Below are 26695 nucleotides of genomic sequence, written 5' to 3' on the forward strand. Positions count from 1 at the left end.
ACTCCTGGAGGCGTAAAAGCTTTCCGGGGGGGGGGGGGGGGTTGCTGCCGGGGCAAAGAGGTTTCCCCCGCGCCAGCCCCGGGCCTGCAGTGGCCTGGCGCAGGGCTGCCTGCCCGGGGAGCAGGGAGCCCTGCCGGGCTGTGGATCCCCGCCGCCGTCTGCTCGGCCGTGTGATGCTGGCCYCTCACTGCTTCCCCTCGCCGGTGCGAGCCTCCCCGTGGCAGCCATAAAGCTACCTGCCTCAGAAAGCTGCCTCGGGTTGCAAAGCTGCCCCGGGTTGCCATTGAGGTGACAGAGACAACACCTGACTTGGAACCAGCTCCGTTCCCCTTCAGGTCAGAGGCAGAGTGGTTATTTTACAGGCATGTTGGTGTAAACTGTGTGAGGAACTGCAAATGAGGCTGTAAGTGCTTCCAGTGCAGCCTACACTGATACAAGGCAATGCTGCAGTGATGCTGCCCATTTTGTTCGTTAATATAGCCAGTGCTGCCTCACCCTTCATGTTTTCTTTTGGAAGCTGTGCAGCCCTTTCTTCCCCTAGAGCTACTGTGAGAGGGGGACAGGCCCAGTTGTGTGGAGGAGAGGGCAGCTCAGGCATCAGGCAGCAGAAGTCCTTGTGCAAGCACACCCATAGCCATAGCAGCTTCCCTTTTCATGCATCGGGGCCAGACTCCACCGGTACTGACCTAGGCTGATGGCCTTCTTGTATGCTAGCTGCAGTGATGGAACAARTCTTTTTTTTTTCTCTCTCTTTTTTTTCCCTCCATGGAAGTTGTATGCAGAGTCTATATGCTGTGGCTGGGGCAGTTTTGCCTTCTGCTTCTTGGGCATTGCCTCGGCTGGCTCGGTCACATGAAGAGGCAGCTTTTTCAAGACCAACAGGGAAGAGTTGGTCATGCTTTCTGGGCCAGTGCTGTAGTTGCCTTTTCTGAACTTGCGCTGCCTGGCTGCGGGGCTCGCCCTGTCCGGCCCAGCCCCACTGCGGCAACAGGAAGCACAAGCAACGGTTGSGAGGAAGGGTGGTGGTGACGACAGCAAAGGGGCAGTCATCTGCGGCAGAAGGACGTTCGGGCGGTCAGTCCCTGGTGTAGCCCACAGCCTTACAGCTGGAGCAGGTACCAGTACTCTGCCRGGCAGGCCCGGAGCCTACACCCTCTAAACAAGTGCTGGGGCAGCTCTAAACCACTCTCTCCCTCCCCCAAACGGTAGCAGTGGGTCTCACATCTACTGACCTTGAGTTGGGCTGTGGATCCTCAGTGCCACTCCCCAGTCAGGGGGCTGCGGGTCCTTCATAACCCCCCTAGTCGGGGAGCTGTGGGTCTCTTGTCCCTCCCAATCAAGGAACTGTGGGTTCCCCATCACCTTGAGTCAGAGGGATGTTGGTCCCCCATCCCCTGCAGTCGGGGAGCTGTGGGTCCTCTGTGGCCCCTGCCCCGAGTTGGGGAGCTATGGGTCTTCTGACCCCCCCCCATCAGGGAGCTGTGGGTTTCCCATACTCCAGTGTGGCAGCTGCCCCTTGCCACTGCCCAGCCTGCCACTGAGGTCCCCCCACGTGGGCTGGTTGTACAGTGGTGCCAGTGTCCCCAGTGCCAGCAGTGCAGCTCAGTGCCAGGCTGCAGCACCCCGCAGGCATGGCTGGAGTGGGAGGCTCTCCCACAGGCACAGGCAGAGGGGAGGCGCGGGTGTAGTGACTGCCCTTGTGCCAGCCATCCCATCTTCCTTTTTTTTCATTGTTAAATCTTTGTCAGCACTGCTTTTTTTTGTCAGCACTCTTTCAAACTGTGCTCCCACAGCAGGTGGATCTAGGGAAGCTTGAGGCACAAGCCCCTCTGGTGTTGCTGTTGGGTTTGTTTCCAAGGCTGTGGTTTCCCTRCTGTTGGTGCCTGCATCGTCGCTCCGCTCCTCTGAAGGAGGTGAGGTAACTGAAGGAGATCTCTAGAATGCTTTGCAATGCAGTTTGGATGTGATCCTTTATAATGTGGTTCTTGAACTAAATGGTTCTTTGATTGTCATGTTTGCAAGTGGTGGATGTGTGCTGGGGTCTTTGGGCAGAGAAGTATGGGAGATTCTTATGCTTATATTGCCATGAAAGCCCCAGGGTCTGTTAAGGAGTCTTCAGACTGCTCCTTTCCTCGGTGATAGTTCCTTTAAGCAGGACAAAATTAACTCAGAAATGAAGCTCCTGGGTGTTTCAGAAATTTGGCTGAAGCTGCACCTCATTGAAGTGTGCCTGTTCCTGGCATTTGTGAGTATATTTGACAGCAGGATGAGTGGATTTCAGAGGAATAGACTAAAGGAAATTCAGTATCTTTCCAAAAAGGGAGCATTGTTTACAGTTCTCTAAAAATCAAATGGGGAACAAGGGGAGGCAGCAATACAGTAGACGGGGCTTAGCCAGTGCTAGGAAATGTAAATGTTCTTTCAGTTATGAGGATAGGTTGTTCCTAAAAGTGGGAGCTCGGACAGTCATTGTGCTAACATAATCTCAACTGTTTTCCTGTTTTTTCCCATTTACCTGTTGTCCTCATGTAGCTGGCTGCCTTGTTCAGTGGTTTTGTGGCTGTAGTTTGATTCTTGCTAACTAAATATTGGAACAATTTTATTTGCTTATGTTGGTATCAGAACTGATGGCTCTGGTAGTCTTTTCATTTACTGAGATTTAAACTATATTTTTACTTAAAAAAAAAAGATTCATAGATATTTGTCTGGGATACTAGGTTTTTTTTATACAAGGTCACTGGTGGCAGCTCTGAGTGAAACATCATACCAGCTATATAATTAAGTACTTGAACACGTGCCCAGGATCTCCAATCTTGGATATGTTCCAAATTCAACTGAATGTGGCCAAGAGTAGCCTGATCTAGCTTTGAGGCTAGCCACTTACCTGAGTGCAATATTGGACTACCGACCTCTACACATCCCTTCCAGCCTTATTTTTCTGCAACTACCTTATATATTATGTACATTATGAACCAGCAGGGGACTCTGGCCATTGAGCAACGAAGTCTGTCATTTGCAAGGGTCACAGAATTCCTTTTTCTGGTGCATAATCCATCAGATGAGGCCTGCTGGATGGAGCCGTATCAGATAGCATGCAGACATTTCAACAACAGTCTTCAGCTGTCAGAAATGATTTATTAGGATGCTGCATTAGGCTTCATTTTTCTGCAGAAAGCATAGTTTAAAATATTAGCTGCAAACATGGGGCAAATGTTAGGATATTCATATCTCAAGTATCCTGACCTACATACGTATCTCCACAAAGCTTGTTAACCTGGTATGTTTTTCTGCAATTGTTACTCTACTATGTTGTCTGTGGCTTCAAATGCCTCTGTTGTTGCTATTTATTTGGTATGCCCATAGACTTTTTTTTCACCCAAAAGCATGTGATACTGCTCCTTGGATGCTAGTCTAAGCTGATTTAGGAATGAAAAATGAAGAAAACAGATGTGTAGACATCATCTGAGCCCAGGAAGGGGTGGAGTGGTGACCAAATCAGTGATATTGGCTGAGTAGTGTGAAAGCCAGGGAATAGTTTTTGTTACACACCAGACCTCAGCTTATTCCTCACTTTTTGTCTGCTGCATGTTTTATAATAATGATGATAGATGGGATCTGCTGTTACTCATTTGCATAGTGAGTTTCCTGCTTTATTTCAGTTCTGCACATAAATAGTTCCTGAAGGAGATGAAAAAAGGACCAAAAAGTGTAGCACATTCCCTTGATGGAATTCCAGGCAAATTAGCAGAGTCAAATCCAGACAGGAACACCAGCAATGGAGCCTCAGCAAAAGAGAAAGACATGCTGTCCTCTCCTGAAGAACTGGAAACTGTACAGCTGAAACCTGGTAGAGAAAAACTCAGAAAAACACTCTGTGGCTATTTAAATAAACTGGGCATCAAGGGGCCAATCAAGACTTGGAAGTCTCGCTGGTTCTTTTATGATGAAAACAAATGCCACTTACTCTACTACAGAACTGCACAGGATGTCAACCCTTTGGGGACTATTGATCTCTCCAGTGCCAGTCTTGACTGCAAGTTAGAAAATGGGGAAGGAATTTTTGAGATCAGAACACCAAACAGAGTTTTTACTTTGAAGGTAAGGGGCAGTATCTTCTTTTGGGGGCTGTTATGAAACATTCCCAGATATGATGGACACGCCTCTGCTAGGATAACTGCTTGAGTTTCACTTTAGTGCCAGCCTAGACTGTTCCCTTCTAGTCCTGAATTGTTTGCACTGCTACTGCAAGACTGGGGCTCCACTTGCTGTTAAAAGGTTGCTTTTTAACACAGTGGCATTAGAAAGTGAATTAGATGCTGAATTAAAATCATGCAGGAGTCCTGCAGTCCACGTATACTTTGCTGAACAGATCTTCATTTCCCTTTATCAAATGATTTCTCCAGCAGGAACCTTTGTTAGGTATTTATCTCTGTGAAAATATCTGTTAAGAGAGCTGCCTGAGTGATTCTCAGCTAATGTGATTTTGCCATTTTCTCTTAGCCTTGGAGCATAGTAAACCACGAAAGTGTTAAAATAAGATCAGCTGCCTGCTGAGGTCCTATGACTGAGACCATGCTGAAGATTTACTCCCTCTCCTAAATCGGGATTAGGATCAGAAGGTGCAGCATAGGCATGACACAGCTGGGCCTTTGTTTCTGCTGACTGGCACAGCAAAGTGATGATCAGCCCTTCAGGATGTGCTTTGTGCTGATGAGATCCTTCTCCTCCCCCTTCCTGTTCTGTGTTATGTTAGGCAATCAGCAAACAGGCAATGATGTACTGGCTGCAGCAGCTACAAATGAGACGTTGGGAATTTTGCAATGCTCAGAGCAGATTTCCTGTGGGCAGCTCCCAGCTTGTGAATGATCCACTGCCTGGCAGAACAAGTAGGTGTCACCTATGTCAACCTTTCTTTTGTTTTCAGCCCTCAGTTGTGAATGGTATACCTCATCAATGCCTAAGATAGATGCTCAGGTATCTTTCCATGGATTCCSTTTTGGTTTTCCTCATGTGCCAAGCCTGCATATTTGGTGTATCCTGTTCCTCTTGTCAGGTCTGTGAAGCTTACAGCCAACAAATTATTCTGTGGGAGTGGGGGGTAAGGGTGTATGTTGCTAGAAGTGTGAGTGCACACAGTAGTGGTTCAGTGCATACTACAGACAGGATATACACCTGTTTAGCTGTGGCTAGGTCATGTTTTCTTTGAAACACACAGTCCCTTCCTCTATTCCCCTCCCTCTTAGCAAAGTGGCTGCTTTAAAAAGTTCTGATTATCTTGGCATTCCGCTGTGGTGGGCAGTAATAGGTCAACAAAATGTGCTTATGGCAGTGTTAYCTGCACATCAGAACTATCAAATACTGCTTGGAAACAGGGAGCAGGAGCAGTAAAAACTCTCTTCCGTATTTCTTTAGGAGATTGAAGTTTAGTCATTGTAATATGGAAATGGTATGATCACTTGACTGTCCCTGAAGAGATGAGTGTGTTTGTACGTAGAACCTTCTGTAATTTGATCTAAAAATAAGAAAACCTGATTTGCTATCATTCTTCTATTGGCCTATTGTACACTGAACTTTGACATGTAGGAAAATGTGGCTTCTAAATCATGTGAAGGAGCCTAAGTCCAACGGAAGTTTGTCTTACTCACTTGCTTTTGTGTTCTGGTTCCTTTTTATGTAGGTGTTGACAGTGAAGACTTTCTGCCTCCAGTCAAAACACCAACAGAAGCAGTAGGTTTAAAGGCAGCCTCTTTGCCTGCACCCCAAACATCCACTGCTTTGCAGAACATCTCCCTTAAGCACCCTTGGACAGAGATACAGTAAGTACACAAGGCAAACTGCAATGCAGCTGACATGTTAGCCTGCCTTAGTGCCTTCTGTGCCTCTCCTCTAATCTGTATTGTGTGAAATTGGACATTTTTCTGGGTGGAAGAACTGTGCAGCTGTATGAAGATTATTCTACGTGAATGTAAACTTCCTGCAGGAAGCTCTGTCATGTCCACCTGTTTCAATCCATTTCACGTTATATAGTGGTCTTAGCAAAGATCATGGCAGCAGGCCTAGAGCTTGGTTAAGCATTCTTTGTTGCAAATGGTGATCTTCATGCATACTGTGGTGTGTCTCCTCATCACTTTTGGAAGGGTAGATGGGTGGGTTCAGACGTACTCTGTAGGCTAGTGATAGAAGTCCGTTAGCACTTTACGCTGGTTTCAAAGGAGCTTGTGCTATGCAAATGGGCTATGCAAATATGCACTATGCAAAGCAGAAATTCCAGGCACGAGTCTTTTGAATCTGTATATGGTCCTGACGCTACGTAACTTGTTACCCTAAGCTGAACTTTAAGCATCTGAATAGTCTTACTACTTCCAGTAGCATCCTATGTGCATTTGCAATGTGTGGCACGGCTGAGGCCATAAATTGCACTTAAGCAGTTTCGGTTGCACAAAGACAACACCAGTTAATATCTCCTTAAGTTTAACCCCTCCAGTTATTTAATCACTCTTAGTATGTAAGTAGTCACAGATACGGTAGTCTGGCACCTGCCAAATGTTTTTGGAGGAATGATTTTTTTCTGATTTTATACCACCACTGCTAAGGCTTTGAGCTGACACTTATAGGAAGAAAAATCCTGCATGGAACTAAAGAGGGTCACARCCAGGTGTATTATATTGCAGGCTATGCATCCTTTCCTCCTCCTCACTCTGTTTAAAGACACTCTAAGCATATCTCCTCAGCCTTTCTTTTACTGGTTTGAATAACATTTGCCTCTTCTCAGTTTCAAATTGTACTGCACGACTGTCTCTGAACGTCTGTGAATGCTCTATCACTTTCATGATTGAGTTTTCATGAGTGTAATTTGTTGGATTCTAATTAAGTTCATCTGCTCTCTGAGTTGCTGCTGTCTCAGAAGAAAAGCAGTGAAGCATGTGATGGTGAAAGGAAGGAAAGTTGCATAGGCTGATTCCTCACTGCAGACTACAGGGAGTGGAGGTCTGCTGATTTGATGTGCCAGTAGGTTCCCTGTGTTCAGAAATGGCCATTTTTTCTGCAGCAGAGTCTCACAGCAGCAAGGGAAAAGGAGAGCAATATTTAAACACCAGCTTTGTTTACAGTCAGGAAGTAGCTGACAACAAGCCTTTTCCAGAAATCAAATCAAGGGGCTTGTTTTCTTTTAACTGAGAGACAACATTGGAGGGGAAGGGAAAAAAACTTGTATGAAAATAGGCACAATCTTGCTTGCTTGTAGAGTTTTTGCAGAAAATGCTCACATATTTGTGGTTCTACATGATGCTGTGAAATAATCTGTTAACTCTTCTGATAATATCTAAAAGCAGCAGCTTTAACAAACAGTCTGTGATGGACTGATTCTAGGTGTGATTGTAGTTTTGTTCCTGAATCTCTCTACTGCATCAAGATTTGCTGAGCTTGTTGTGGCATGTGGTTCAGGGCACAGGATATGTGGCAGCTTCATGTATGGTCATTGTGGCAATTTTGACTGTGTTGGAGAGAGCTGGGCTTTTGTTGGTATCAGGGAATTTGGGCAGTAACCTAAGGAAACAGAAAGAAGGGGGAAAAGAGCATGGCTGATTGGTTGATCTGCTGTTACCTTTGATGCCTCTGTCCAAAGCTGATTCCTTCATTACAGGACTCAAAGACTGGTGGGAAGATCATCAGCTGATATACTTTGCTACGCTGGTGCTGATTTTTTGGAGTTTTCTTGGTTTACACCAGTGAAGACCTTGCTCCCCTCAGCTCCAACAATTCAATGAACAGTTTACTTTCTTAGCACATAGAGGAGATGGATTTGGGGAGGAGGGATGGGAAATTTCTTCTGCCAGGAAACAACACACAAGTAGTCCTGGTCCACTGAGCATAAACACTTGTTAAAGCAGAAAGTTCAATGAGGCAGTGAGCAGTCTGAAGTTACTGGCTGCAGTGACCATGACTTCTATTCACTAAGCTGTCTTTGATTTCTTATTGTTTCAGAAATACTGTCTACAGTATCTGTGGCTCCAAGCAGATCTGGGGGAACAATGGGAATGTCTTTAGCTTTGATGAATTCCAGGAGCATCCCAAGAACCTGGATGAGGAGCAAGAGACAGAAATGGAGGCAGGATGTACAGGTGCCTGTTACTGCTCTGTGTGAAGTGTTCTGAGTATCAACCTTCTAGTGGGGCATTAGGCCTAGCAGAACAGGGAGGGAGGAGGTGGCAAGTCCTCTTGGGACATGAAAAACCTTATCATATTGTCTCAGGTCCCTTCCTGTGTTGCTTATACAAGAATGATACTTTTAACTCTGCTTCAGGTTGGATCTGTCATATCTGTTACTTCTGGAACCTACAGCAGAAGGAAAAATAGCACCCATGGTGCTGGCCCATGCTGGTATTTCTTCAAAACAGATGTTAAATTGATGCACAGTCACATCCTCTTCAACCCTCTCTTCTCAAACATGCAGTGGAGCTGCTGGGTTCAGCCTCTGCTCTCCACTGATGCTAATTTGCATTTGTTGCAAGACAGATAGGTGAGGTGCAGGGTGGGTAGACAACTGCCATAAAATACCATAATCTTGTTTATTCCGGGAGTACCTATGGCTATTCTCTACTATCTGTGCTTCAGCCCCATGGATTGCAGCAGGTCAGTTTTCTTCGTCCTGTGTGCCATCCTGCTAAGCTGAACTGTTTTAAGTCTCCCCTATAGCAAAGCACAGAAGTCCATAGTAACAACCCAGTTCTATATAAATCACTTTTTTTCCTTTCAGTTAAGCAGGAGACTCTGGAGGATGGGAGGATAGAGCCCAGATTGAACTGGGCTAGAAAGGCCAAGTGGATGAACAGTGGCTTCCCAGGCTTGGCTGAAGAGTTGCATGGAGGGATGAGCTCAGTAGATAAAGTGGGTGTCCTACAGCAACAGATCCTGACTCTCACGGAAGAAGTCAAGTCGCAGAAGGTGAGTGTGGCCTAGGACCCTGCTGCTCCTAAGGATAGGACCTTGAAACTGCTCACAAGGACTCCCTAGACTTTACTGTTAGATTGAAAAGTGCTTAGCTGGCACTCACTGAGGCAGGGGGAAGGGCAATTGAAGCCCCTAGTCTTACTCCATTGTACATGGAGCTGTCCTGCCTGACTGTGTCCATTGCAAGGGAGAACAGAAAGTGTATTTCAGCAGTTGCTAGGAAGCACATCCAGCAGATAGGCTAGAAAAGTGAGGAAGAGCAAATCCAAGGGCATTCTGCAAGTTTCAAGCTGGTGCAGCTCTACTGCTTGGAGCGTGGCTGAAGTACAGTGCTGGACTGTTACAGTGGTACTGGCAGAAATTCCTTTTTGTATTATGCTAGTTGCAGCAGATCATGTGATTCTGAACAGTGCTCCAGCTTTGAGAGATGATTTGACTGCAGAAATCCCACATACTGTTCCCTGCAAGGGCCATTTCTTCTGAACGGTGTGGTTCTTCTCTGGTAGCATATAACAACGGAAGGCTCCCCACTAAAGATGTTGGTAACTCTTCCAGCAGAAGAAACAGGAGAGCCAGGTTCCATGCTTGGTAATCAATTACATCCTGGTTTTGCTCCCTTACATGGCTGAGATTAAATCAGCAGCATAGTGCTGGGGCAAGTCTTTGTGCTTTCCTGTGGGATGCAGTGAGAGGGGATTCTGGCAGAGGGAAAATTAAAATGGATACAGCAGTTTCTGTGTGGTAGCACAGATAGATGCAGACTTCATTATTCCTCTCCCTTCTATTCTGCCGTACTGTTGGTCAAATTTCCAGATTCTTTTGTCTCTGCTGGGCCCCAGGGGAGAGATGACTGTAGAAAGCCAAAGTCAGATAGTGTGAGCAGCAGCTCCCCCTTAGCAATCTGTGTAAAGGTAAATTACCTGTTGCCTATTGCAGAGCCCTCTCAGGGCCAGCTCTGACAGCAGAGCTTCTCTAGCAGGTAAGTACAGTGATTCAGTTTTGCTTCTGAAAGGAGTCAGTATCTAGATCCTGAGGATCTTCAGCTGTTTTATTTCATTTACTATCAATGGAGTCTGTTTTGCCAGTTCCCTGCACATCATCGTGATGTGTTTGCATTCCCTTTCCAGGAGCTGGTTAAACTTCTCCACAAAGCTCTGGAGGCAGCCCAACAAGAGAAGCGAGTATCCAGCATGTACCTCACTGCAGCAGAGGATAAGGACAGGCTGGAGCTGGTGCGCCACAAAGTGAGACAAATTGCAGATCTAACCAGTCAACTGGAAGCTCTTGAGAAAGAAAAGAAGGAGCTGGAGCAGACACTAACACTGAGAGAGCGCCACATCCAGGAACTCAAAGAGCATGTGCAGCTTCTGATGGATAAGAACCATGCTAAACAACAAGTCATCATGGCCTTGACAGAGCAGATGGCCCGAGAGCTCTCTGATCCCCTGCAGGAAACCAACACTATCACTGTAGAAACGCTGTATAAACAGCAGGAGGAGATTGAGCACTTAAAGGTGTGTGGTATGGCACAGGTCACTCAGCTCCCATTTCTACCATCCCTCCTTCAGTGAAAGGGTGTTCCTTCTAAAGCATCTAGGTCAGTTTCAGCTTCAGCTCAGTGTCTGTTTTGTTTGACTTGGTCTCATCATTTGGTGCCTGCCTCTTTGTCCGCTCTTGTTTCATTTCACAGCTGCAGTATCACTTGCTGCCTTGTCTAGCTTGATTCATGTGTTTCCCACTTGTAAATAGTTTCCCAACACATCCTGTGTCTTTCAGATCCAGCCTATTATGGTGTCAGCATATGCACAGTTATAATGGAGAACTAGCTTGAGGCAGACATTTGCCAGAGGAACCACTTATTGTGTTGTGGGAGAGTGTTTGTTTACTGCCAGCTGTGGGGCTGAGAGTCACATCAGATCTTAGAAACAAAACACAGAACAAAACTAAACTATTTTTCATTTTATTTAGGTGCTTCTGTAGCTTCATATATCTGTGTGATCTCTCTGTGTTTTCTGAAGATGTATATAAGGTCTGCAAAACATATTCTAAATGTCTGCTTTAGGAGTGCCATATTTATTTAGTGATTTCCTTTAGAGGTAATATTTTTCCTGGGGAGACATATCTTCTCTACAGGATGTGATACTGCTGAGATATTTTATTGTCCATAATGCACTCCATGCCTGACATCCCTCTTGGTATTTAAAAACTGAACTAGGAGAGGATTCCAAGCCCCAGAACAACTCCCATTATGTGACTGTTTTGCTTTGTGGCAGGATGATATTGATGCCTACAAAACACAGAACCAATTTCTGAACTCAGAGATCCATCAGGTTACTCGACTCTGGACAAGTGTTGCTGAGAATGAGAAAGCACTTCTAATGAAGGTGAGGCACAATAGCTCTTTTCCCTTTGAGAGAGCTGAATATTACTGATTTAATACTTTCCAAGCAGGTAGTGAAAAGGGCTTTGATCCAAAACATGTCAGGAGGACRCTTTGTTCACAAGATTACTTTTCATTCTGTCCATTTTTCTGCATTGTGTTGCTCCCAAATTAGATGTGATCTTATTCATTCTTCAGTAGAAGTAAAATACCTGCAAAGTTCATTCCTAGGAATGAGGAAACATACCCCAAGCTTCTGGATTTCAGCTGTGGGATTGAATAAAAAAAAAATAGCAACACTATGCTTAGGGAACTAGAAATATTTCCCAGGAGTTGCCGAGCTAATTTGAGCCCTGGCTGCATCTAATCTAGATTTTTCTACTAGGCCTGGCACTGTCAGGTGGCAGCACTCACAGACTCTGCATCTAGTTCACAATTCATATGTTTTATTATGCTCTGTCTTATTTCTAGCTTTGTAAGTGTGCGTAACCTGGCTGCCTTCAGACTTGTCTAATCACTGCCTGGAGGTGTGCTACATTCTACTATTGAAACACTACCCTAAGTTGGTGGTGTGTGCTGGTATGCATTCCCTGTGTTTTCCCTGCGTTGCCCCTCCTGGGTTTCAGAGGATCTGTCTACAGTCGTGGATTCTGGACCAGGGCAAATAGCTGTTTCTGAAGTGTTATTGCAATTATTATATACATTGCTTCCTAGTCCTCTGAAACTTTCTATACTCCCAACTGTGTTTACTCTCCTGCTGTGGTCCCACAGCTACTGTAGCATTCAGAAGGAAGGTAATTAGATCACCATGCTCAATGTGAGGCAAAACCCTGATGAATTGGTAGTGCTGCAGCATCCCATACTCCCTTTTTCCCTTCTATATGCAGCCTAATACTTTCTATGATTTTCCTTGCTATTCTGGGGTGCTCACTTTGCATGCAGACTGAGGATCTGGGGTCAGCAGCCCAAGTACCAGCAACATGTTATTCAGAATGGTGGGAGTCCTCAGAGCTGGATGCTGTGGGCTTGGTGCCAAGGACGCACAAAGGCGCAATAGCAATGCAGGCATCAGTGAGCCAGCTCACTGTTTCCTCTTCAGTGTGCCTGCCTGCAAGCCCAAAACTGCAAGATGGAGAGCAAATACCTGATGGTCTTGCGGAAGCTGCAGGAGGCTGTGCCTCTCCTGCCCAACTCCCATGCTGAGTTGGTGAGGAACCTCATCCAGGAAGCACTCCAGTGGGATGTGAAGGAAGGAGCAGAAGAAGGTCTTAACCTGAACCCTGTAAGGTAATTGGCAAAAGCATGGGGACATTTGCTTCTTTGCARGAGTCTGGCACTGGAGGGGAATGTGCAGGCGAGAATGGGCTAGGAACATTTCTAGAGCAGGGACTTGGAGCCGTGACCTATGAGGAGGGGTTGAGGAAGCTGGTGTAGTTTGGTGGAGAGGAGGCCATTGAGTATCTGATAGCAAAATTTTATTGCTGAAAAGGGCAGTTAAATATGACAGCCAAACTGTTCTTAGCAGTGGCAAGAGCCACCAAGTGCCTAGGAGGTTCGCACTGAATGTTAGGGTAAACTGCTTCCATAAAGGGTAGTGCCACCCTGGGAGAGGTCACATGGGAGGTGTGGGATGTTTATTGTTTGGTGTTTTCTAGAATCAGGCATACAAAACAATGGTTGCCTTGATCTAGTGCTAGAAATGATTGTAGGGTGAGTGGARAGCAGGACAGGAGACCTCCAAAAGGCTCTGTCACCAGCCCTGCTGGGGTCCTGTAAACTGTGTTGTTGCATTTGTTTTTGTGCTTTCCTGCCCAGTAAGTGTCCCAGCTCTGTAATAGTTTCTCTTTACCTGGTTCAGACCTCCAACTTCTCCAGGTAGCTTTGGAGATGAGACCTCAARACCAGGCTTGGTGTCACTGGCTAGAATCTAATCACATCTTGCAGGCATTCCTGCTCAAGGACTGATACCATCAGCGAGTCTTGCTGTCAGCACTCCTGGAGTTTTTTGATTAGTAGGAAGTTTGCAGTATGTACAGGAAGACATCAGAAGGGACTGTGCATCTTTGTGCTTTGGCCTGAAAGCCCAAAGCCTTTGCAGTCCTTTYGTACAGAACTGTTGCCATACAGGTACACAGGTAGAGCAAGTCACTCACTTTGGGGATAGGACAGCAGACTGGATGGGAGAGAGACTGAAGAGGTCATACTGTAGCTCAGAAAAGTCATGCTTGAGTCAGCGTGGTTACACCATTGCCACACACTCCTGTATGTCCCTAAGGCTTGGAGGCAGTGGGCAGGTTCTTACTGGTGGCTGCTGGAGAAGCTGAGGAGGAATACTTGAGCTGTGGTGTAGGCAACAGAAGCACAGCAGGAGGCTCTACTTGGCCTGGCCCCAAACAGTGAGTGATCCTGGATGCAGGTACCAGAACTGGCCTTTGAATTAACCTCTGCCTTGTACCCCTCCAGTGAGTATGATGAGTATGGATTTATGACTGTGCCTGAATATGAAGTCGAGGATTGGAAACTTCTTGCCAAAATCCAAGCACTGGAGATAAAATCGAACAACTTGCGGAGCCAGGAGGTAGTGGAGAAGCCCCTCCGTGACAAGTGGAATAGTGTTGGAGAGCTGAGCCCCTCTGCAGAGCTGAAGAGTCTGATCCGAAGTGGCATTCCTGTGGAACATCGCCAGCGGGTCTGGAGGTGGATTGTCAGCCGACACTGCAGCCACCCCCCTGACCACTACCAGAGGTTGTTGAGGCAGAGTGAGAGCACTGAGCACCCCGCTTGCCGGCAGATTGAGCTTGACCTGCCCCGCACACTGACCAACAACAAACATTTTTCCTCTCCTACCTCCCCACTCATCCCCAAGCTCCGGAGGGTGCTGCTAGCTTTCTCCTGGCACAATCCTGCTATTGGATACTGCCAGGGACTGAACAGGTGAGGAATCAGGTGTGCTGCTTCTGCATAGGATGGCACTGAAAAAATGTAGATGTATATTCTGGCATTGCTTAAATCACAGCCTAGGCTCCTGTCTCTCTAAAGATCTGCCCTGTCTCTAGGTGCTTTCATGCAAACTTCTGCAGTTGGTGTTTTTTTCACCCAATGTTGTTGCTGGGATCAAGCAAGCGGTAAGATGAACTTACCCAGCATCCCCATAGTTAAAGAATAGGTGGGAACAGCTATGAAAAGTCGGTTGAGGTAGTCCTAAAACAACAGCATGAGGCTGGGGGCAGATTTTTAAGTTTTAATGTACTCAGGAGAAGAATATCTTGGTGATTCCACTTTTTGCTCAGAAAACTTGGAGGAAATGTTGGGAAGTGTTAGAAATGAGGGATTTGGAGCACATGGCTGAGGAAACTGTGCGTGTTCTGCCTGGAGAAGAAAAGGCTTGGAGGATCTAAATGCTTCTCCCACTTCTGAAAGAAGATTACAGAAAAGATGAAAACAGACCTCTCAGAGGTGTTCAGCCAAAGGAAAAGTGGCACTGGGCACTATCTTCAAGGAAGGAAATGGCTGGTTGCGTATTTTCGTGTGAGGAAAGTCTGTGTAGGCTATTGCTGTTACTCTTTGGGACTTTGGAAAGACATTTTCCACTTTAGAAAGTCCTTACTGTTAGATTTCCTCCTTTCAGTCTAGCTTCTGCCTGTCAGAGCTGAAGAAGGTAAGGACTGTAGAAGGATGGATGAGAAGAAGGTGACCCATGTCATGTAAAATGGACTATCACAGAGTGAGCTCCTTCCTGTATTGAAATAGCGAAAAGCAGCACACTTTGCTAAATGTGGCAGGTTCACAGACAATCCATCAGCTAGGTAATCTGACTTTGTCACATCGTCTCTGCATTTGGTGCTTCTTAATTGCTGACAGACATTAGTGGCACACAGGAAAGAAAATCACAGTCCCTTGGTGCCTTCAGAAACTTGCAGAACAGATCATCTGCCTCTCTGACTAACTGTCCTGCCATGATATTTTGGACACTTCTGGAGCTAGACACTTGTCCATAGGAATCTTTAATTCTTTTGTCCCTGTGCTGSCTTGTGTCTCCTCCTGCAGTGTCATTGTAGTGTTATGATGATTTAGGGGGTTAGGTTTAGCTCAGTTGGTTAGAGTGTGGTGCTGGTAATGCTCAAGGTCATGGGTTCGATCCCTGTACAGGCTACTCGTTTGAGGGTTGGACTAGAGGATCTCCAGAGGTCCCTTCCAACCTTACTAATTCTATGATCCTATGTCTTGTTTATCACAGATTGGCAGCTGTTGCTCTCCTGGTCCTGGAAGATGAGGAAACTGCATTCTGGTGCCTAGTCCATATTGTGGAGAACCTAATGCCTGCAGACTATTACAGCAACACACTGATAACATCACAGGTAGGCCTGGCACCCTCACATCTGCTTAGATTTTGATGCAGTGATTTATACTAAAGGAAACTTGCAGTATGTCTGATTTTTCACAGGACAAATGACCTCATCTTGCAGTCCCTCCCATTATCAAGATGTGGAGGTCTCTAGAGTACGCAGTCATTGTGCGTGTAGGAGCAGCAAAATTGATCGTTAGCACTAGGAAGTTGGGCACCACTACTGAACTATTGCTTGAGGGTCAGGTTAGTCAGCAGGAAGGTGCACATTAATTGCACAGTTATAAATTGTGAAGAGGGTCTAGTAGAGATGAAGTGACAAACCCTGATAGGTACAAAGTGTAGAACTAAGTATGAACCAAGGCTAGTCTGGAGCGTTCAGGTGTGTCTTTGCAAGCCACACCTCAACTCTGGAGTATTATGGACAGATGGAGGAAAATACTGAGACTTTTGTATTCATTGCTCTTGCCTCAGTTCGTGATAAAATGCAGTGTTACTTCTAGCTTTGGGGTTGCCCACAGATTACAAAGCCCTCTGGCCATCCGATATATAATGTTTTTCTGTGAGAAAACTTGCCCTCCTGGTTCTTATTCACTGTATTTCATAGTTTTCAAGGGTATCGTCTTGGATTGGATATTCCATGTACTCTCAAGTAAACACAAGGCCAAAATAAATTCCTTATAGGTCAGTGGAATTGTGATTGTGTACTGTGCTATCAGTACTCAGCAGTGTCCAGTCTGCTGTGCCCGCCCATGACTTTGGTGTCCTTACTTTTTGTGGAGAAAAGGATTACAATTCTGGACTCAAAACAGATGACTGAGCCACTGAATTGGTTGACTAATGTTTACTGCAACAGTGGTGTGCTGTTGGACAGGCCAGGTCACAAAGACCTGGGAAGCAATCAGATCACTGTGCAGACGGCAAAATGTCTACAGCACATTGATCTGGAGCAGGTAGTGTTAGTAGTGGGATTCAGGAAGCAATGCTGAATACTTAGCATATAGTGATGGGCAGGGAAAAAATGCAAATACTTTGTGGGTTTGGCTTAAACAAGGCAAAGCTCTGATGTGGTTGAGAGAATTTGTTAAGGTTTAGCTCTCACAGGTTTTAAAGACCAAAAACATCACATCTGGCTTGTACAGCAGTGCCACAGCTGAAAAGGCTGTCAGAGCTGGGGCAGTAGAGTTGTACAGTGTAGGGAAAAGGCACTAACCCTGGTCTTGCTCCTCTGCGCTTCCCTTCACTAAACTGCAGTCTTCTTGAGATGAAGCCTGCATAAACCTAAGTCAGAGACCCAGTCAAAGGTACTCCGTTATCTTGGTCCATGCATCCAGAGGTGAAGTACAGGCAGTGTTCAGCCCTCAAAGAGAAGCTAGGTGAGAAGATCAGCTCCTGCTTGCCAAGTCATTCATGTAGATACTCCTGACATTACAAAAAGACCCAGTAAGACTGATGTGGGGAGATGTGGCAAGATTTTCTGTCTTGACTTTGAGTTTGGGAAGGAATATAGTGCTCTGTGTGAGACGAACAGATCTGTGCTTGTATCTTGGCCCTGTTGAACACCACCGTAGTGCAAGATGTGGCTCTACAAGTACAGTGTTCAGTTCTTTCGAGGTGTTGAAAGACATGTGATCTCTGGCCTTCCTAGGGTGTGTAGAGGGGGAAGGCAGCACCAAGGAGTACTGTAGTATGTGTGGGCCACTGTTCTGTTGCTCTGTTCCTTTATTTCAGCACCGGGACTGCTCCTACCAGATACTTCATTGTTTCCTTCTTTGTCAACTTTAGGTAGATCAGAGAGTCTTCAAAGACTTCCTGTCAGAGAAACTGCCTCGCCTCATGGCTCATTTTGAGCAGTACCGGATTGATGTCTCCCTCATCACTTTCAATTGGTTTCTAGTGGCCTTTGTGGACAGCTTGGTCAGCGACATCCTCTTGCGAGTGTGGGATGCCTTCTTGTATGAGGGAACTAAGGTAGAAATCTAAGTCTAGACCTTCCTTCCATCTGCATTGTTCCTGTGATATGACACCAGGATGAAGGGCATGTGCTTGTGTCCAAGAGACATGGTGTTGAGCCTGTTGTTCTATCCCATTTGGTCAAGTGTCTCGATACCCCACAGTCCTCTCTATTGTCTGTATACTTGCTACCTGCAGGCAGACATAGTCCCTGACAGGGTGCATACTACCTAGCACCATTTAGCATGAAGTCCTGCTATGAAACAGCTCTGTGACATGCCATGGTGTCTTCTGCTATGCAACCCACATGCCCTTCAGTGTGGAAGGTGCGGGGAACAGAAGATGGGCAGGGAGTTAGCATTACCTAAAAAGTGTGAGTCTTACATTGATCCTATGTACATGGAGAGGTGGGGGAACATTTTGGAATCCCTACATGGTCCTTGTGGGAGATCTGCTCTACTCTGGGGTTGAAAAATAGCTTGTCAGGGTCATTCCCTTGGGATCAGCTGTGTGCTTTTTTTAGGCCTGCCCTAGAACAGCCTATAGACAGTGGGAGGGGCCCTACATCCAGCCTGTACTGCAGTAGTGTCCTTCCACCCCATGTTTTACGTCAGGAGGGCCTTGTCCCTCCACTGCCAAATACTAGGCCCACTCAAATGCCTTTCAATCCTCCAGGTGATTTTCCGCTATGCTCTTGCGATTTTTAAATACAATGAGGAGGAAATCTTAAGAATTCATGACAATGTGGAGATCTACCAGTACCTACGTTTTTTCACAAGGATGATTGTGGATGGCAGGTAGGACAGTTGGTTGTAGACAGATCCCCATCTCTGGACAATCCTTGCCTATRTGTTAAGTCAGCCTAAGGAGAGCTGTGACCAGACCTTTAACAGAAAGCAGCATACCTCTTGACTTTCCCTTCATACTGTTACTTCAAACCTGTTTGACTTGGGTAAAGGCGTGCTGCAGCAGAGCAGGCCATAGGGGCTGAGCCAGCTTCCTTTTTGCAGCAACTGAGGCTTTTTCTGCAGTTTTGGGGGTTTCTCTGAGCTGTAGCTCTTGGGAAGTACGAGAACACAGCACCACGTTTAATAGCAACATGTACTTAAGAGGAAGGTTTCTGTTATCAGAAGAGCTGAATATAGGGAATCTTCCTCCCCACAGGGCCATCAGAACTGGCTTCCAATCCTCTATCTCCTGGCAGAATGATCTCTACATACTGGTATCCCTGTTGTTAGAAGGTGGTGTGGTGTAAGGCTGTTCTAAGTGCTGCTTGGGCCAGTGTTAAGTATATGAAGGAATTGCCTGTGGTTCCTTTAGACCTCTGCTGCTTGGTGACTTCTGAGCTCAGAAAGCTAAAATATGAGATCATACTTTGCATCATCCTGAGGTGGGAGATAGCAAGCAGCACCTGAGTGGGGTGGTCTGGCAAACTGCATTCCTGTAAAACAGTTGGGTATCTTGTACCATCTCTGCCAGTAAATGAATTCACCAGACCTGTTTTTCTCCATCTCAGGAAGCTGATGAACATCGCCTTCAATGACTTAAATCCCTTCCCCATGAAACTACTGAGGAACCGGCGGACAATGCACAGGGAAGAGATGGAGACAGAGCTGTGTGAACTGGAACAGATCAAGGCAGCCTATGTAAAAGAGAGAGCAGAGCAGGGACCTCAGGACCTGAAAGAAATTGTTAGTGAAGAGGAAGAAGAAATTTAGAAATTTAGCAAAAAGAGTTCCTCCTCTCCCTTCTCCCAGAAGATCTCCAATAGCAACTCTCTGTAAGAGAAGAAGCGAATGAGGGGAGGTGATACCAGTAACAGCTCATCTGCTCTTGAAAGCAAGGCTGTAAATATAGGATCACTTGGGGACCAACCCAGACTTTATAGTGAATCGGAAGGTCTCAGAGGGATTTTATCCTCTTCCACAGTTCCCCCACCCAGTGCACATTGTCCTGCATACTGTGTCAGAAGCTCATGGGATACAAATGACCCATAGTGCCAGGCAGGAATTTTCTACCTTTGCTGGTGGACGCTTGAAAGAAATCTTTATGTGCAAGAAAAATCACTAAATATATTAGACCAGGAGCACTCATTCACTGGTGCCTAAAGCTTCTGAACTGCTTCTTGAACGCATGCTGCTTTCTTTGGCTAGTCTGCCAGGATACTGTGTGTTTAATCCTGAAATTGCTGTCAGAGTCATGCCACATTCTTCAGACGATTGTGGACCCTGAGGGAGGATGAAGAGCTGGAAGATGTCTGTCTGTGAAACTCAGGCTGGGACAAGTGAAATGGGTTGTGAGAGGAACGAGTTGCCTCTCCAGTTCATTTTGTTTCCCATGGGAGTCCATGGGTGGCTGGTCCCTGCACCAGTGAGCACTAGGTGTATCTCCCTGTGGGGCTGGAAAATCCTTGAAGCTATCATCCACCCCGTTCAGCTTCTAGCAGAGCCACCTGTGGGTTAGCTTGACCCTGGCAGGGCTGCGCCATCCATAGGTGAGTTTGCTCTGGAGAGGAGCTCTCATCTCGATGTGAAACCACAGCCTGTTTGATATCAGGGCCTCCTGTTATAGGAACTTTGGCTACTGGTGTTGTGCGGGTCTTCTAACTGCTTCACACTTGGCTAAGGTCAGTGTGTGGCCTTCTTTGTCTGCCTCACAGTTATGTTGCCACTGTGCTGGGTTTCTACATTGATGTTCTATCTCTGACTCCTATTCATAACCCCCATGGGAGGGAGGATGTCTTTGGCCTGATTTTATTTCCCTGTCATTTTGAAAGAATCCATGCTTTTCTTTTTGCTGTTTCTGAAGTTTCCAGTGATGAAGGTGCCTTTCACCCATAGGCTACATCAGTGTGAGTGTAGACTTGAACTACTTGGACTAGGTCACAAAATGTAGCTTCAGATTCTTTAGAAAAACTGTTAGTGTTTCTGGCCACCCAGGGTCCAGACACCCTGCCTGTTCCTGGCAGTGAGATTGAGTATCTGTCACCCCTGCCTCCCAGGCCTGCCCTCCCTGTTCCCTGGGCTGAAGGGTTGTCCTACCTGCAGCTCACTCCTTCCTAGACCCAGGCAGTGCTTAGTGCTTCAGACAAACACAGTGTCTTTTCCATGTCACAGCATTAGATTCTGCTGCCTCACTGTCTTGAGGAGCAGTGATTTATTCCACATGTGCTTGTGGTGCGGGCACTCAGAGCAKGCAGCAACTCCCACTGTAATGGAGGTCCCTGCTCTATGTTTTCAGACTGAGTTGGTAACCAGAGCCCACTCAGTCAGTTATACCTCCTGGCTGGTGCTCTTTAAACCACTTGCAGTATAAAGTCATGTGTGCTTGCATAGGAGGAGATGAGGAACATTTTGCAGTCCATGATGTTCTCAGCCAGGTAGCTGTAATCAAAATCACAGACCTAGTGGGTATAGTGCTGTCTGCTAGTCACCTGAGATGTGTGGTCTGCCTGAGCTCTTCCTTAGACGTGATCTGGCAAATCAGGGCAATTTCAAGAATCAAGCAAATTTGCGTTGAGATGTCTGGGGGCCAAGTACACTCTGTGGATGTAATCAAAGTTGAAATGAGACTTTCGGAGATGTGGAAACCCTGCACAAGGCTAAATGGGCAAAAGCAAGTTAGATCCCCTGCACGTTATCGAAAGCTGCACACATAGAAAGTGTTGGAGAAGAAGAAAATGTCACTGGAGACTGACAGCATTCTCTCAGAAAAACAAGCCTGAAAGGCAAAAGATCTTTTTTTTTTTTTAAAAAAAGATGACACTGCTAATATAACTAACTTACACTATAATGTGCCTGTGTGCGTACGCAACTTTTTGTTCCTACCATGGATATTCAAAAAGCATTATTTTTTAAAGCAAGATGATGGAAATCAGAAGTAACATTTCAAGCGTGTTTCAAAACAGCCTTTTGCAATGGCTAAAAATCTTTTCTTCCATCCTTTTGTTTTTAAAAATGGCATTTTAAACATGCTTTGTAAGACCAAGCCATAGTCTGACATACCCAGGCAGAGTATAAATATACATAGGTCTAGATGTATTATATAATCACTTGTTAAAAAATAAATGAAACTTTTCTAAAGAAAACATTGCCGAGCTGTTCAAATGGGGATTATGCCTGGTGGGAGTTCTGAAAATAATTTTCAATCAAAGTCTGAAGGGAAGGACATTTCAGGGCTGATAGATGTTTATTTTCTGTGCAGGAATTGCCCAACTCTTACTTTGCTTTGTTTTTTGGTGTGTCTTGGCCAGCTGTTGTTTTTGCTCCACGTGGCTTTTTACTGAAGGCCATTCCTCTGGCCGTACAGAATCCAGTCACTTGTGATGGTTCTTGCCTAAATTGTGGTGGATACATGAATGTCTGCAAGGCCAGTGCAAACTTGCACATTGGAGCCAAGCTACCATGTCCTTGGGGACCCTTCTTTACTTACATTCCAGTACACAAAATTCGGAGCTCCTGGAAAGCCCTGAGCTCATGTCATGAGATGTGAGCCAGGGCCAGGAATTATCTTGGCCCTATACAAGTCACCTGGGCCTCTGCAGGAACTGCAGTGAGTATCAGTCAATGCTGATAAGATTTTGAGCAGAGGTTACCCTGGCCAGAAGGACAGAAGGATAGCTTGTGTTGCCATAGCCAGCCATCTGTTGTTGAAAAGCAGAGTTTGAGCTGCCTGCAGAGGCCAGTGGCGCCCTCTGCCTGTGGTGGCATCTGTGAATAAAAAGGGTGTCTTTCCACTCCAGAATAAACCCTTGGTGAGTTTTGCGGCATGTACGACTTTGCTTTTTAAATAAAGCTGCCTCTCTCTGCATTAATCTAAGCTCTGGGATTGCAATCCTGATACTGCAGAGGATGGCTTAGTTTGTATGTTTGTTTCTTCCAGAATATGGAATTAATCTGTGGATTGCCTTGCTGCAGGACATTGAGGCTGCCAGGAGTTTGCATGGTCTTGAGGGGACAAATCCATGGAGAGTTGCCAAATACATGGACATCCCCTGCTGGCTTAGTAAGTCACTGAGTTGCAAAATGGATAGAGGCTGGGAGACTTCTTCAGATATCTGTCTTAACCCCATGTTGACACTGAGTATTGGGCTAGAAGGACCTTTATAATGGCCCTAGTGGTTATCACCAATGGTTATAACCTAACCAATAGCCATCATTACCTTTGTATTCTGCAGCTAAGCCCTTGAGTACAAAATACTGGTGCACAACAAAAATGCTTGTGCACAGCAAAGCCACTCCCTGTACTTTGTATCCTGACATGCAGCCCCAGAAAGAGGTGTTCCCAGAGAGGTTGTCTGTATGTTGAGTTAATGTTTTCCCAGGTTACTACAGGGCCACAGTGGCAGTGCCGAAGCAATTTAATCCCTTCCACAGAGTTCAGTGAGAAGCTGTAGGTTGTACTTAAAAACAGAGGTGTGAGAATACAGCCATACACTTTCTGCTCAGGCTTAGCAGCTCTTTGAAGAGAAAAAGAATACAGCACATTAATAAGTGGAAGACAAGATACAGCTCACTGTAGCCAGCACATTTGGGGTGCACATCTTGCTGCAGCCAGGTGCTCACTTCAGGCACACAGTCCACTCTCAGTGAGAAAAAGTCCTGGTTTCTTGTTCTTACTAACCAGTGGCTTCCTGCCAGGTACAAAGCCTGGCTTTGAGATTCCAGTTTGCAAATCAATATCTGCTCTGGTTTTAAGCTTAATTTTTGTAATACAAACCTATTTGGCACAGTCTGGTGCCAAGCTGTCAGGCAGCTTGGCGACTTCAGGCAAAATCCAAGTTAACATGACCACGCAGAGGACTCCCAGTAAAACTGAATTTTAAAGTCTGTTCAGAAAAAAATAATACCAGGCCCAATATCAGTCCCATGCTTAAAGTAGTATCTTAATTTTTCTTTAAAGTGATTCTGTTAGCACAAAAGTAATGTTTACAGTAACATTTTGTGTGGAGAAAAAAAAAATCCAAAAGGGAATTAAAACCAGTTGTCATTTTTTGCTTTAGCTTCCAATAATTTAGTATTTTTCAACATGATGAAAACCCTTGCATATGAAGGGAGAATGCCAATGCCATAAACTCTGAAAAGACTTCCAGTTTTGACCCTGTTACCACAACAGCATTTTAAATGTTGATGGTTGGTGTTGAAGGGGTCCATCTTCTGTCCTACCCTTCACCACCTGCCACTGTACATGTTGCACAGCAATCTTGAACTTTGCAGTACTGAAAATAATTATGGCTAAACTACGGACATTCTTATTAAATGTGATAATAATTGGGTATAACTAAATAGAGGTTTCTTCCGTGTGGCAGTCTAATCTGACCCCAGCCAGCCTTTGGGAGGTATATGTATACTAATACTAGAAGCAATCCAAGAAGGGCTCCATCTAAAATGAGCACAGGGCCAGGCACAACTGGCCCCTATTCCTCTGCAGGCTGGGATCATGCACTGTATGGTGCTTGTTGCAGCAGCTTCTTTCCAATGTAGATGTACCAGGCCATGTGGTGGTATAACACAGCCTCAGATTGTGTCTCCTTGAGAATATTGACTCTGCAAATTGGCCATGCCCACCCGGCCTGGCGTCCTAGGGTTACAGGAGGCATCAAGCAGAAAGTTTTTCTTCTGTCTCTTTTCATATGCTTCTGCAACTGATGCCTGCAAGGCAGACCCTGCTCTGTGGCCATAGCTGTATGGACACCATGAATATGACTACACTGATGTAGTTCCTGCAATGCAGAGCAGCCACAATGATTTCCAGCTCTGTTCTTTGTGGCTGCCTGCAGCAGGCTGTACTGCCATATGTCATTTCTGCTAGTAATGGACCAACAGTGGTGCTTTTCTATGCCTTTGTCAAGCTTCCTTTCATAATGAACCCTGCTGGCTGTGGTGGTACTCTTTTACTTGTCATTAATTTTAGACAATCTGGGGGTAGATTCCTAACAATCACATTACCCTGCTTATGGCCTGATTTCTGGTACTTACGGATGTGAGGCAGGAGAGAGCTCCAGGGCACATTGCTCCAGCTTTTGCTTTTGAATTACAATGGAAAGAATGAACGACAGCATTTTCTTGGAGCTGCTGGAGGCTCTTTACAGAGCAGAAGTGCTGTGTGAGGGTGCTCTGTGGATGGGGCTAGTCATGCTGCCAAATCAGGCTGGGAGAGTTATGCTGGGGAACAGTGCCTCAGAGTCACCTCAGAGAGTTTCTTGTTCCAAGTCAGCTCTGTGGGCACAGCTGCAGTTGCTCAGGTAGGCCCTTGCTATTGGATTATCAGCCGAGCAGTTCCAGGAAAGGAAGACCAAAGAGTAGGATTCATCCCAGTTGCCAAGGACATCCCAGAACCAACAGAAGGGTGCCAGCTACCCAGACTTACAGACTGCAAAGGGGGCAGCAGTTCACTTTGTTTCAGGGCCAACATCTAAAAAAGCTCTGGGGAACAGCACTCACGCATCATGTTTTCTCCAGTAATTACTCCTCTAGAAAATCCCTATGATGAGCACAGCTAGAGATGACTACAATGGACAGGGCTATAGTCAGGAGGGACGTGTTCCACACAGAACCTCAAGCCAAGAAATCTTTGTTCTCCTGTAAGTCCTAGGGTGCAATCTTATAAAACTAAATCAGGCTGATATAGCCCAGAGTGTGTGAACGGAATCACTGGCGGTGATGTGTACCTCTGCACCTGATAAGTCCTGCATTTCTTCTGTGGTGAAGACAAGAGCACGTGCCGTGAGGGTGCGAAGATGTTCCAGATGCCTTATTCCSATCATCATTGGTCTAGGGAAAACCAATACAGTCATTGCACAAGCACCATGGCTTGGTGTCAGCAGCTGGCTTGTTGTGCTCCATCCATGGACAGTGCTTCTCAAAGGCTCATTCTGTGCTCAACTGCCTCAGTCTCCAGGATTGTCCTAGCCTGGAAGCTGGTAGCAAGCATGGAGATCACTCTTGTGGGCTAGTGGTTACTTCTGAAATTCTGTTAACTCTGTTGACTGATTAGGTGGGATTGCTCTTCCTCCCCACAAGGACTTCAGCTGGCCTGAGGCACTAGTGGGCTCCCATCTTGCAGAATCAGTGTAGAGACACCTGAATTGCAGCATATCATCTGTGGAAGACACCCAAACTGATAGTCTTGTCCTGTTCCTTGATGCAGTCTGGAACTGCCAGTGCTACCTGGTGACTAGGGGGACTAAGGTGTGGAGAACAGCCAGCTGTCTCTGAGGATGTGTTCAGACAGGAGCAGTGATCTTACCTGGCCAAATAAATCTTCATGCCTTTTTGACTGATCTTGGGCATTGCCATCTACTTGCCATGTTCCTCATACATGGTATTAGGGGGGCTTCTGGTGTGCCAGGGAATGAATGAACCCCACAGTGTGTGAATTTTGCAAGCACGAGAAGGTCTCTGAAGCCATTTGGCATATGTGAAGGCCTGCTGATTTAGGTTCACATGAGCCAGCATATCCGCATCTGCTAAGGACTGCAGAGGAAGCCAGTGGCTGCTAGCTAAGGCTGGCACATTAATACAGGTCATACAGGTGCAGACACAGCAGAGTGCAGTACACTTAAGATACAGAAAAATGCTGGCATGTCCTCAGCAGCTGTGCAAACTACAGCAGGGTCTTGGGGCAGCGCACTATGCAGATGATGGCAAAGCCCTCAGATGTCAGGATGATCACCTAGGAAAACACACCTGACCTTTCCAGTGCACTGCCAGGCACAGTCCAGTAGGACCTACCTGTTGCGGTGACACCCACCACAGAGCAGGCTGGGTCAGAGAGCCTGCCGAAAGAAGATGTGCCAAAATAAATAAAAAAGCAGAAAAGCAAACACCCTGCTCTGCCTGAGAGAGGATGGCACCGAATTCATAGCTGGTAGCAGCATGTCCCTGAGAGAGACCTGCTTCGGGAAGTGGAAGGGACCTCTGGAGGTCTCCAGCACGTTCTCCAGCTGGCAGCAAGAGGAGCTTCAAGAGCACCGTCCGATGTCCGCCTGTCTGCGGTGCGTTTGTCGGTGGGAAACCGAGCCAGCGGCCGCCCCTGGGCTCACTCGCGGCAGGGGAGGTGGAGGTGGG

The 26695-nt window shown here is 46.2% G+C and overlaps 1 protein-coding gene across 3 annotated transcripts; it reads left to right on the top strand.

Annotated features, from left to right (window-relative positions):
• Window positions 1–49: 49 nt before the first annotated feature.
• Window positions 50–22420, top strand: TBC1D2 (TBC1 domain family member 2). 3 transcript variants are annotated; one of them, XM_085317330.1, is made up of 16 exons: window positions 50–335; window positions 773–1115; window positions 1794–1913; window positions 3660–4098; window positions 4754–4897; window positions 5686–5816; window positions 7984–8120; window positions 8756–8943; window positions 10077–10463; window positions 11223–11333; window positions 12429–12616; window positions 13793–14263; window positions 15567–15687; window positions 17460–17645; window positions 18303–18424; window positions 19144–22420. In XM_085317330.1, the coding sequence occupies exons 4-16, from the start codon at window positions 3688–3690 to the stop codon at window positions 19343–19345; spliced, it is 2799 nt and encodes a 932-aa protein (XP_085173456.1). In that variant the 5' UTR covers window positions 50–335; window positions 773–1115; window positions 1794–1913; window positions 3660–3687; the 3' UTR covers window positions 19346–22420. The 3 variants fall into 3 exon arrangements, with proteins under 3 accessions (XP_085173456.1, XP_085173467.1, XP_085173475.1); XM_085317341.1 differs by having other exon boundaries at window positions 50–1115; window positions 4754–4886; window positions 5678–5816; XM_085317349.1 differs by lacking the exons at window positions 17460–17645; window positions 18303–18424 and having other exon boundaries at window positions 50–1115; window positions 19144–19253.
• The last annotated feature ends 4275 nt before the right edge of the window (window positions 22421–26695 follow it).

This window comes from Rhea americana, unplaced genomic scaffold, assembly GCF_003343005.1.
Source record: "Rhea americana isolate MKP2758 unplaced genomic scaffold, rheAme1 scaffold_115, whole genome shotgun sequence".
Lineage (NCBI taxonomy): Eukaryota > Metazoa > Chordata > Aves > Rheiformes > Rheidae > Rhea > Rhea americana.

Bases quoted from the DNA above. Each gene is read 5' to 3' on its own strand.
- TBC1D2 (XM_085317330.1), top strand. From the start codon at position 3,688: ATGAAAAAAGGACCAAAAAGTGTAGCACATTCCCTTGATGGAATTCCA. The intron at 4,898-5,685 runs CTATGTCAACCT...GTAGGTGTTGAC, and splicing joins GCAGAACAAGTAGGTGTCAC to AGTGAAGACTTTCTGCCTCC. The intron at 8,944-10,076 runs GTGAGTGTGGCC...TTCCCTTTCCAG, and splicing joins AAGAAGTCAAGTCGCAGAAG to GAGCTGGTTAAACTTCTCCA.